The following is a 12,081-nucleotide window of genomic DNA, read 5'->3' as shown; positions in this document are numbered from 1 at the left end:
CCTAGCGACGACAGCGACGCCAGTACCGAGACGATCGCGGAGAAACACCAGCGACTCCGCGTAGCTATACAGGAGAGGCGACAGCTAGAAGAGATTGAAGAGATAGAAAGGGAACTCGCAGGCGGGTCGCCCGCGAGTAGCATATAGGGCGTAGGAAGCTCGCTAAGTAAGAGACCCGCGTCCCAGGACCTAACTATACGATATAGGCGCGCCTTCCCCTCGCTATTATACCGAGGCGCCTTAATTAAAGACCTCCGCGACTTCCTTCTAGGCTACAACGTTTATTTCGGCGCGGTTAAGAAGCACGACGAACGCAGGCGAGTCGTAGTCGCCGCGTCCTACCTTCGCGACGAGGCCCTTCGGCAGTAGTCCCGCCTATTAATTCACCCTATAACCTGGCCCGAGTTTAAGTAAGTACTGCGAGATATAGTCCAGGACCCTACGAATCGTATAGTAGACGTATCCTTAAAGCTTAAGAGGCTTCAGCAAGATAAATTATCGGTACGAGAGCTTATATTAGCGATTAAGGACCTCGAGGATAAGATCCCTAACCTTACGGTTAAGGAATAAAAGGCCTAGGTCCTTATAAACTGCTTACGGCCTGAGCTGCGCACCGCGGTCCTGCGCGAGGCGCGTAAGATCCGTACGCGAGTATAAATACAAGGCCTTACGCAGCGACTGGCTAAGGTTAGCCAGCAAGAGAAGGTTGCTACTCCTATACAACAGGGTAGCGAGTCGCGCGCGGGACGCGCGGGAGAGAAGAGTACAGGTAATAGGGCATACTACCGCTGCGGTAAAGAGGGCCATATTGCGAAGCACTATACGGAGTAAAAGTAGGACCGTCTCTAGCTAGGTGGACTTAGTATATAACCGTATAGTAACCTACAGATAGCCTAAGGGCCTACGGTGGTATCTTGCGGCGTGCCTAACTTACTAAGGATAGAGGGGGATTCGCGCTATACTCGGAGTATGTTCGCATACGACTTATAGTAGACTCTGTGGGGGCGGTACTTAGTGGATTCTGTTTATCGGGTATGCGTGGACTCGTATACGGGTCGCAGTGGACTCTGCGACGGGCTTCTACGGTATAAAAGGATAGGTGGCGTATTACTCCGTGGACTCGGGGGCTGCCTATATAAGTAACTAAGAGGCGGGCTCTATAGGCACTAAAAGGATAGGTGGCGTATTACTCCGTGGACTCGGGGGCTGCCTATATAAGTAACTAAGAGGCGGGCTCTATAGGCACTAAAAGGATAGGTGGCGTATTACTCCGTGAACTCGGGGGCTACCTATATAAAGTGACTAGAGAGCGGTACAGTTACTATACAAGAGTCGGTTGCGAGTTGGTTGAGAGTTGGGTGCGTGTCGAGGACGACACGCCTAGGGGGGGATAATTGTCAGGAACGCCTAGATGGGCTTAGCGCTCTAGGCCTATATAGCTTGCTCCTCGCATGCGAACCTTCCTCGTTCCGCATGCTTTGAGTCTTCGTCGATAGCTAGATAGATATTAGCTTATACACCCCTTTTTACATCTCGAGTACCGCCATTCCTGACACTCATGCTTCGAGTTTATCTAGTTAGGACGCATAGTCAAGGGATAGCCTAATTATTAACGGTCACCTAATCGCTGTACTCTACCTATTCATATAGGTCTATTCCTAACAGGATATTACCCGCGGTTTCTATACTAACCTACCGATTGCAACGTTACTAGTATATAGGTTATAGACATATGTCGGAACACGGCTCTTACAGGTGACAGGGCGCATGTCACCAAATGCGACAACACCAGTGTAGTGCAGGGTGCCTGTTGAGCGTCCATTCCAATTCAAGTGTCACGGTCTTTGTCGCATTTAGCAGTTAGCAGTTAGCAGTTAGCAGTTACTGGTGGTTAGTGCAGTGGCAACGTAAGCCCGCAGTTTAGGGTGCCTCGTACTTCGGGCGGAGGGTACTCCGGGCGAGTGAGATTAACGCCCCGTCATGCTACCTCAACCACCTCGCACCCCTAAATTTCAGATGTTTCTGGACCTCTCCAAAGGCCGCTTCCAGAAGGCCATAAATTGTTAGGAACAGCCTATAGCGATAGGCAGAGAGTAATAGTGGTGGGATTCAATGATATTAGGTGTCCCTAGACCTCTAGGTCAAACAGGACTCAAAGCATGAAAGGAGGGTAAGACTCTCATGCGAGCTGCATGAGAGATGAAGGCGTCCTCTTGGCAGGCTTAGTAAGCTCTGGTCGCCATTCCTGACATAAATGTTTTTATCTTCTCTTAGTGTTTCAGCCTCCTCCTTGTCACTTGCTCATCTTTTTACTCTTAGGTTTGAGATTCGAGCAGTGCATTGTGCCTTTCGTGGCATGTATCATTCCGCTTTCCATATCCGCCATCCTTGACCCATCGCTCATGCCGCAGCCGAAATAACACCATTTGTCGGACTGGAACGAGGCGATCTACTGTATCCTGGCTTAACACCACGTCTCGACTCACAGGTCTAAATCCGAACCATTCCCGCATGCATCGATTAAACAGGTCTCGAATGTAGCTTTTGATGCTTATCGCACAACGCCTCTCCCTGGTTTCCACCGCACGGCGTTCAGGCTGAGCTGGACAAAGTGCATAACATCTGGTATTCGAATCGTTGTTTGATTGACGATAGATACTGTGTTGCACTCATCCTTTCATAGAGGAACATCGTGGTAGAGGGAAATATCCATCTCTAGGAAGCCTGACCTGGCTTGCTGTTGGTATGGTAATTGCTTGCATCTCCCACCTCTCCCCTCTCGTCTGTGTCGTTTAATTCTCATCCACACCCGATCCCTCGTCTTCTTCACCCTCATCAAATCCCATCCCTTCTCCTTCCTCCATCTCATCTTCGAGCCCTCCGACGAGATACTTCTCACCCTTGCCCTCAGTGCCATCAGCAACAACATTCCCGTCTTGAACCTCACAGTTCGTCAACGAGGATTTATTCCCGACCTTGCTCTTCTTGCCGACCACCGTGCCCGTCAATACGCATTTATCGCCAATCGTTGCGCCGTCCATAATCACACAGCCTGTGATTCGCGTTCCTGTGCCAATGGAGACGGACGCGCCGATAACGCTGTTCTTTATCACGCACTGCGTGGCGATGGTACTGTTGCTGTCAATGAGCGTGTCGGAGCGGGAGATGGTGACGCGAGGTGCAATCGTGGCGGTGGCGTGGATCTTCGCGGCGTGCGCAAAAGGCGAGGCCGTGGACCTGGAGCCCGCGGCAAGATGTTCTTCCAGGGATGTGAGTTTTGCCAGCGACAGGGAGACCGAGAGGAGCAGCGGTGTGCTATCAACGCGGCGAACCAGTGGCGCATCGGGTGCAGATGGGAGGATGTATGAGAGGACGGGAGGCACCAGTGGAACAGGGCCTGAGTCTTCGATGAGGGCCGCTTGGGTGTTGTCGTCTTGGGGGGAGAGGGTGCGATCTTCTTCGTCGACGTGGACGCGGGACGCGAGGCGGGCGGTGCGTGGTGCCGAGAGAGACTCTGGTGCCGGGTGCTTTGTGACGTGGGTGCTGCTCAGCGATAGGAGGTCGATTTCTTCTTCGATCGGCCGCTCGTGCGCGTGCACATTCCCATTCTCCAGCCGCGTCTGCGCAGAGAATATCTTTCGCGCGCCAAATCTCTCGCGGTAGCTTGGTTTGCGCCATTCCAGCTTCGCCCACGTCCCCACCAGGTCTTCGCTGACGGATTCAAAGTCTTCGTTGAATTTGGCAAAGTCCTTGATCCAGTAGGGGAAGAAGTAGATGTGCGAGTCGCGGTACCTGGTCATGCACTTGATGGCGCCGTGCTTGCGCAGCAGAGATTGTCGGATCTTGAATGACTTGTCTTCCTCGACTTGGTCCCATAGTTCGGACATCGGCATCGCCCAGACCAGCTTGCGGAGTACGCCCTGCCATTGTAGAGAGGCAGTCTTTGCTAGAGGGAGGTTGTGCTCGGAATCGAGTTTCGTCGTACACATGAAGTCGCATTCTTCGCCCTTGACGCTTTCCTCGCGGTCCACAGTGTTATACCATATCGATAGGCCACCACGACGGCCTCGCCTTTCGCCACCGAGTGACAATAACTCGGTTCGTGACATATCGTATTCCAGACCGGAGCTTGCACCAATGCCGCCAGGCCCACCCAACCGGGTGAAGTACGTTTCTAGGAACTGGTCGCCTGGAATACCGCAGACCAGGTCGCAGGGGAGTAGCAAAAAGTCTGACTTGATCACCTCCTGCACCTCTGGCAGTCTGAGTAGCTCCGCCGTGGGAGTCGTGTATTCTAGTGATGCAGGGGCTAAGAGATCTGCGGACGGCGAGGGCAGGCTCGTGAGGTATGGATTTTGAGCCAGAGCAGCGGCGATCGTGTCTTTCGATGTTGGCGGCGTGACGAGGGTGATATCTGTCACGCCCATGCGGTAGCACCAGTCCAGCACATACCAGACCATCGGCCGATTTGCGACTGCCACGAGCGCCTTGGGAAATTCCGCGGGGACGCTGGTGAAGGTGTTGAGTCCAATGCCTGGGCCGCACAGGATGAGAGCCTGAAATCCTGTCTGAGGCATCTTGATCGCTCTTTTAGGTAGATTTGAGAGCCGAGTGTAAAGGGTGGGCGATGCGGTTATGTGACGGTGTGGTGACTCATGCCCGCAATAGCAATTTGAGAGAGCGAGATTGCGCAACGGCGACGGCGTTCTGGTATCCGCTCGATCTTCGACTGGCTCCTGGTCAACATCCAACTGACGATGCAAAGATGGCGGTACAGGCTGATATGGAGGAGTTGCCCCCAAGGTGCCTTGTCGTCCTCTGACGATGGCGGAAAGGCGCAAAAATTGGATTCGTGGATTTAATGAATTGCGGGTCTGGCTGGCACCAGCACTATCAGTCTCCTGGATCAGTTGAGTCTCGTCAGCGAGTGACCCGATGCCATCAACGTCGCCCAGTCGACTGATAGGATTTTCGCACTCTGAAGGGAAGCGAGCCTGCATGTAGATGGAGGCTGCTGTTACCTGGCGTGGCGTAGAAGGGCGTCTGACGAGGCAAAATGGTGTGGCTTGGCAGGAATGACCTACACTTGTAGCAGCCATGGAATGAGAAGCACAACCACGCCTCCACGTACAAACTGGTCATGAGCTGAGAGCTACGCTTTGGGTCATGGTTCTTTGTTCATTGAGTCAGCCTCGTTGCCTACGCTTGACTCTAGTGCTATCCGCCGTCTGATAGGGCCTGCCTACCCGTCCCTCAATTCTCGGCCTGGGCCTGTAGACCCTCCTGGGCCACACCCTCGCCATCCTGGCCCTCTCCGCCCCCCTTGTCCTCGCGCCACGCCTGCGCCAGCAACTCGTTCAACGAGTCCTGGAAGCAGTGGACGTTGTAGTCAATCAGGCCCTTCTTGTCCTTGGCCTCGGGGTTCTTGATGATGGTCACCAAGCAGAGATATCGATTCATCTCTTTGAGATAAATCATGGAGCCGTCATGAATGATCATGGACGACTCCGTCTCCTCCATCTGGTCTCCTAACACCACGCCATGCTTGCGCTCATGGCCGTATAAGTCGGTGATATCGACAGTGACGTCGATGTAGTCGGCGCACATTTCGTACACCTCCATGTCCACCGGACGCGTGTCGCTGGCCACGTAGACCTTGGTCAAAATGTCGAAGAGGTACGCCTTCGCCATCCCACTGTTGTTGACCAGGGTGTTCATGAGGTTCTCCAGGGTGTCCAGATGCGGTATCAGCTTCTGGACCACCCTGGAGAATGCCTCGAAGATGGAGTAATCGTAGATAGAGGTCATGTGATAGGTGACATTGGGGTTGATATAGCCTGCGTCGTTCAAGTCATCGCCGACACGTTGTGCAATGTCCTGGTAAACTTCGGTTCTGAACTCATCATTCAAGCTGTCGATTTTGTGGATGAAGATTTCGACATTGACGTGAGGAAAAGTGGTCTGGAGATTGAGAATTGTGGTAGTGAGCCGATTCAAGGATTCTGAGTAGTCGTCTTGTGCGTCAATGACCCAGACCAGCGCGCCGATTTCGGAAAAGATCTGGTTGGTGTCGAAAGTCGGATCGAAGTAGTCAATTTGACCAGGAAAATCCCAGATCTGGAAGTCCATGAACGAGTGCATGGTATCTTTCTGGATTTGAGTGGTGGATTCGAGGAACAAAGTCTCTTGAGGAGGGGTTTTGTGGAAGACGACGTTGGTGATCGACGATTTGCCACTTCTACGAATTTTGTCAGTGATCAAGGACAGAAGACGGTGAAAGCAGTTCGTACCTGCGCTGCCCCATGAGTAACAAGCGTGGCTTGCTCTGACGAAGTCGACGATCCATCTCGGGTTCTGCTGGCGAGGCCGAGGACGGAGGTCGCAGAGTAAACGATTCTGGTTGTAAGGAAGAGGAAGCAGATTCGCCAGGCAGAACAAAGGTCGTTTGTCCGTAGTGTGCGCCTTCAGAGCCAGCTCTTCGTCACTATCGGTTTTGAGGAAGTCTCTAGGAAGAGTAAAGTCAGCCACCGGCAGATCAGGAATGAATTCGTTCAGGCGACTGTTGATCTGGGCCAATTTGAGACGCTGTTCAAGGCTATCAATACTCTGTGTGCTCTTGGCGTCATCTTCTCCTTGGCGCGACATTGTGGTGGCGGTGGGCGACTAAGCGACGACGACTAATCGAGGGGATGATGGTGTTGCTGGAGCGCGAAGAAGGAACGACATCATCCTCCTTCTCAAAAGTGCCGGCATCTGGCATACTGCCGCACCCGTCGCTGTGCACCCCGTGGGACTTTCGGCCGGATGTCATGAATAGAACCAGTCTGGATTTGACACAGGCATTCATGTCCACCGAGAGGTACACTCACATGGTCTCATCAAGTGTCCACACCATTCACATCTACCCCATTGTCCCGCCGTCAACCAGTCCGCATTGTGCTTGAATTTTCGGGCGGCTTAGCGCAAGCATTCATACGACGATGGCACAGCGCCCAACCCAGCTTGAGGTATCCAGCCAAGCCGTCAGTGACCAAGAGGCCTTAGCCACAGACGAAGAAAACCCCGGGTCTGGATGGTACAAGAAGGAGCGAACGGATCAAGATCTTACAAGAAGGAAGGACAAGTCCCTAGGAGACATGAGCTGCCGGCAGTCGCTACGGTGCTCCTCAGGTCACCGGTTGCCAGTTATGGAGAGAGGTCCAAATCCTGGTACTGGATGAGGCGTGAAGCAGGACCTCTTGAGGATCTCAAAGCTGATCTCAAAGCTGGCCTCTATTTGCGCAAAACGGCAGTGGAATTATATTCCTCCGCAAAGCCTAATTGCGGCCACGTACAAAGACACCAGTGCACGATACGGTGGGTGAGATGGGTACAACGACGCCACTCGATCTCAGATGTCCATAGTCCGTACTCCGTACTGTACTCTGTACAGGCACACGACAGGAAGAACACACCGAGGACACACAATCTACACCTTACCTACATGAAATGCTGGACCAGAGAATAGCTCACCTGAAGACATGGAATTGCGCTATCGAAGTTTCAACAAAGACCTCAGCTAATATCCAACAGCCATTCACTGACCACTGTTATTTTTACTTCGTACCTCCTGCCTCTTGAAGCACCTTGCTACTCTCGACAAAGGGTCCATTACCAGAGCTGGCTCTAAATGCGGCCTTTGTACGAGCGACGACTCATTTTGCGTCCCTGTCCTTCACTGCGCCGCCTTTTGCAAGGCTGAACGACGGCTGCAGCCAACGAGATCGGAAGTTTCAGCTTTGCCGGGATCAGGTGCATCTGGTTATAAGAAGAGAGGGGTGAAGCAGCAGAGAATACAAAATCAGATCAGCGTCTCACAATGTGTGCTCCTGACACCGAAGCGCCGTCAGCATACTCCCTCGTTCCGCACGCTGGGCCTAAGGAGAGCCAGGACGGGAAATGGCCAGCTGTCTGTCTGGAGAACGAGGGTTTCGACACAGTCTTGGATCCCAAGACAAGTCCAACTTTGTTGTAGAATGCGCCATCAACGGGCTGACATGATGCTCTGAACCAGTGACCTCTTGCAGTTCACTCGACTCTCTGCGTATCACGCCGCTTGCGGACATGATTCTTGGATCAAGACCAATTTCCATCGTACATTGTGGTACAATGCTCCGCTTCGTGGATGTCGTGGACGTCGTGCATTTGGTGGGCGTCCTGTACCTCCTGCGGGAGTCCGGATATTGACTGTGGATGCTCCCATGCCACTGGGTCGGAATGTTCCTAAACATTCAAGCTTTTCTCAATGACAAGCTCACTTTGGCGTGGCAAGGTAAGCTGCTGGGATGGCGGATGTAAGAGTAGCCAGTTCCGAAGTATCCTTTTCCCCCACTTATTAAGGCTGCAACCCATTGTCAGCTTGGAATTTGACTGAGCAAACCATGATGAAGCAGTGAAAAATTTGCATCGCAGAACCAGGGTAGGCGCAAGATACGACTGCTATACAACGCAAAGGCCACAGGAAGATTAGCCAAGGGCATTGTTAGAGCTAACAAGATAAAAGCAACATTCCTCCTTCACCCTGTAAACTGGTCAAGGAGCCTCCATGTGCCTTGCATTTGGGCACTCGGGCTTGGATCCAGCGATCCTTAATCGCCTGGACGATAGTCCGCTGAGTATTCGCGCCCCTCCCGTCGAACGGCGGTCCTGCTCGGAGCACGCTCGCTTCGGATACGGTCAGCCTCACCAGTAGTGCAAGGCTAGGAGGATCTGCCTGCCAAATTGAAAGATCCATCCGATTGACCTAAAATGGGAAGTTAAACTGGCCGGGCTCTCGGCCGCACCACCCTGCCAGGTACAGAGTACCTAATAAATAAACGGTAAAGGTGCAGCAGACGTGAATGGTTGACTATCTGTAGCGTGTAGGTGGCCGGCTTAGGATCTAAACCAAGATCAGCAATCCTTAACGAGTATTTTTAAGAGCGTGCCGTTGCGGCTGTGGACTCCGTACCCACTGCGCCATTACGACGTCCAAGTTACAATAGGTATGTACCCACCTGCACTTACAGGCCTGTATCCGGCGGATCCTGTACCTGCACGGATGATCGTCCATCGTCATTTTTCCGCTGGCATTCCGAGTCCAGATGAGTGGGAGCGTGTTGCTGGTGAATAATGTGCTCGACGCGCTGTTGCTGCTGCACGGTGCCGAGTCGCGCTCGCACCGCTTCCGACAAGTTTTGAGGACAATGGAATTGCGCCATCTTGACTGGTCGAGACGCGCTTCGACCGCATCACCAACATGCACGAAAGGCCCGTCGCCGCTACGCCGCTTATCTCCTTTCATTCCTCATGTCTACGTCGAGACAGTCCTCGTTTCCCGAATCGACTGCCGTTTCGTCAGAACGCAGCCGATCTGACATAATGCGACCTTATTTAACGCATGCTGACAGTTTACTGTGGTCTCGCCTTCCCTTGGCACGCGTCCCTTGATGTCAAGGCTGAACGCGAAAGTCCCCACCGCTATGGCGCATAGTCACCAGTGATCATAAATGCGACCGGCCCCATCCAAACCGGAGTCTTCCATACTGAAGGATGGAACATGAAGACATTGCAGTGACCGAGACCTCTTCCGCCCGCGACGTGGACATCGACATCCGTGCTCTCATACTGGGACCATCACCATGGAGGCATCCCTATTTCCACAGCCTTGTCGGTTGCTGAGTCTCCCAACCGAAGTCAAACTCCACATTGTCGACTTTGTAAGTTCGACGTCACAATTTTGAGTAAGAGCCTAAATTGGCTGACAAGCGACTAGCTGGACAACCGGAGAGACCTATACAATTTGTCCCAAACATGCCGTGTTCTGGAAGACATGGTTATGGCTCGACTGTACCACACCATCGACTTCGAACTGGACCAGAGTCGGAAGGCAACCTTCCGCAAGCCAGTCACCCAGTCAGTACGGGAGTTCACGATGAGAAATGGGCGGATCCAAAGGAGAAATTCAATGCACAAACGCAGACGTATCTCCGATGCAGGTTCCTTCAGCGCCGCTGTCAATGGTCTCCTTGAGAAGATCCCTGCAAATCAGTTGACACGCTTCGAGTAAGCTCTAGGTCTCTCGTCAAGTGCTTTTGCAGCCGTTGATGCTCTCCAGGTTTTTCCACCAAAGACCAATGAGTCCCCAAGTGCTCGATTTCCTCGCCCGTCGGCACGGGAACACGCTCCAACACCTCTCCTTCTACGATCTTGAATCCGGGCAACAGAGCCTTGTGCCCGAGGCCCTCAGCGTCTTGGATGCTCGCACCGTGAATGAAGGAGATGCCGTGGAAAAAATCATATCCGCGAACAAGAGGACCTTACAGTGTCTATCCTTGGGACAAGAGAAGCAACTAATAGAACGATACCAGCACAACAGACTCGGCCTCTACAACCAGATACCTCAGCCGAGGGAGAGTTTCCTCACCTCAGCATACGCACTGGATTCATTTCCCCAGCTCCGCGAGCTCTCTTTGTCCGGCTTGGACGTCGGACTCCTCCGGCCAGCATCGATGTCGCAAGCTCGTTTCTTCTGCCGCCTCGAGCGGCTTGCACTAGAATCCTGCCCCGGAAGCATTGAACTACTGGAATCCATCGCAAGTACCTTCCACTGGACCGCCACGTCGCCCGAAGCACCCCAAACCCCACAAGCGACCCCTTCCCTGAAACATTTCCTCTTCCGACACGAAAATCCCACGGCCGCCCTGAAGGACGCGACGGTCCGCTTCCTCACCTCCTTCACTGGCCTGCGCACTCTGTCTTTGTTGTTCGAGAATGCCGCCATTCTAGAGCGGCCTAGCACGTTCATCGCCGAGCACGGTCCTACCCTTGAAACCCTCGTCTTTGAATCACGCATCCAACCCCGCGAGCACTTAACAATGGATACATCCCGCCCGTTCGGCGTCGGCGGCTACAGCCACGATCTCTGGGAAGATTCCATCAACGACATTGCCCGATTGTGTCCCAACCTCGTCGAGCTAGGCATGGGATTCCCCTGGACAGATGAAATGGTGCGGCTAAGAAAGACGGCCCTCCCAACCCTCCAGCACCTCAAGACCATTCACGTCCGCAATTTCCCCGAAAACCAGACCCTAAGCCAACTGGGCGACTACACCATCAAAGAGTACGCCATCAAGTTCGTGGAGTGGGTGTTTCCGGCTCGTGTCGGCGGCCCGAGACCCGCGTTGACGCACCTCGCCATCGGCCCTACCATCTACGAAAGCAGGTGGAACATCACACCTCAGTCAGAGCCGACAACGATGTCCGCGAATACGAGCACCACGCATACGACATGCCCCATGCCAGTCTTCAATACGTCCACGTACAGGCCCACGCCACCCCGGCCGCAAGCCCACCCCGCAACGCGATCTCAACCCCCTGAGTTTCTGAGGACCCACCACTTCTGCCTCGACTGGGCCAAGACGCGATTCAACCGCTGGTCCCCCTTGATCACGCCCGTGAGCGAGAGGTTCATGGAGGAGATCTCGGGGCAGAAACCCCTGCGTGGCGTGTTCGAGCAGGTGTGGCTGAGATGAGCGAGCGAATGGATTGGTGATTGAGCCCCTTCTTCTGAGCGAGCATATATAGTACAAGAAGATACGATACCCTATAGACTATAGACTACTTTTACGGCATGGAAAGACGATACAGTGCAGTGCGAAGCTACATTTTATCGTTGTCGGATTTCAGATCCGTAAGGAGTGCTCGTGCATACCTTATAGATATATTGGATAGACATCGGCTACGCATTTCGGCGGATTTCGGATCTGTTCAACTGCTTCCTGGGGCTCCGTGTACCAGGTACCTAGGTATCTTAAGTCGGTCTCCATGCCGTGAAGCCCACTCAGCCTTTGAGGATGGTTGAGGCGTATTCAGCAGGGGGAATATATACATGGCATGTACTGTGAACACATACACATGTACATATACACAATAGAATCTATATACATACTTTACATCGAGATGCCTGCTTGAGTACACACTCAACACAGGACAATCAAGTGCGCACATCACAAAACTCGCAAGAATCGACTTCGGCTGATTTTCCCAGGGACCACGGCAATC

At 53.1% G+C, this 12,081-nt stretch overlaps 3 protein-coding genes across 3 annotated transcripts; 1 reads left to right on the top strand and 2 right to left on the bottom strand.

Moving 5' to 3' along the window:
* Positions 1-2,792: 2,792 nt before the first annotated feature.
* On the bottom strand, positions 2,793-4,577 carry A1O7_02242 (uncharacterized protein; the record flags this gene model as incomplete). Its single annotated transcript, XM_007756276.1, has 1 exon — positions 2,793-4,577. The coding sequence occupies one exon, from the start codon at positions 4,575-4,577 to the stop codon at positions 2,793-2,795; it is 1,785 nt and encodes a 594-aa protein (XP_007754466.1).
* Positions 4,578-5,253: 676 nt separating this feature from the next.
* On the bottom strand, positions 5,254-6,645 carry A1O7_02241 (uncharacterized protein; the record flags this gene model as incomplete). The annotated part of the gene is made up of 1 exon (XM_007756275.1): positions 5,254-6,645. The coding sequence occupies one exon, from the start codon at positions 6,643-6,645 to the stop codon at positions 5,254-5,256; it is 1,392 nt and encodes a 463-aa protein (XP_007754465.1).
* Positions 6,646-9,659: 3,014 nt separating this feature from the next.
* A1O7_02240 (uncharacterized protein) lies at positions 9,660-11,552 on the top strand (the record flags this gene model as incomplete). Its single annotated transcript, XM_007756274.1, has 3 exons — positions 9,660-9,737; positions 9,794-10,083; positions 10,136-11,552. 3 exons carry the CDS (start codon positions 9,660-9,662, stop codon positions 11,550-11,552), a joined length of 1,785 nt encoding a protein of 594 aa, XP_007754464.1.
* Positions 11,553-12,081: the final 529 nt, after the last annotated feature.

Source organism: Cladophialophora yegresii (assembly GCF_000585515.1).
Source record: "Cladophialophora yegresii CBS 114405 chromosome Unknown aczIN-supercont1.2, whole genome shotgun sequence".
NCBI lineage: Eukaryota > Fungi > Ascomycota > Eurotiomycetes > Chaetothyriales > Herpotrichiellaceae > Cladophialophora > Cladophialophora yegresii.
The sequence above is the reverse complement of the archived record's forward strand: the minus strand, read 5'-3'. Positions and strand labels throughout refer to the sequence as shown.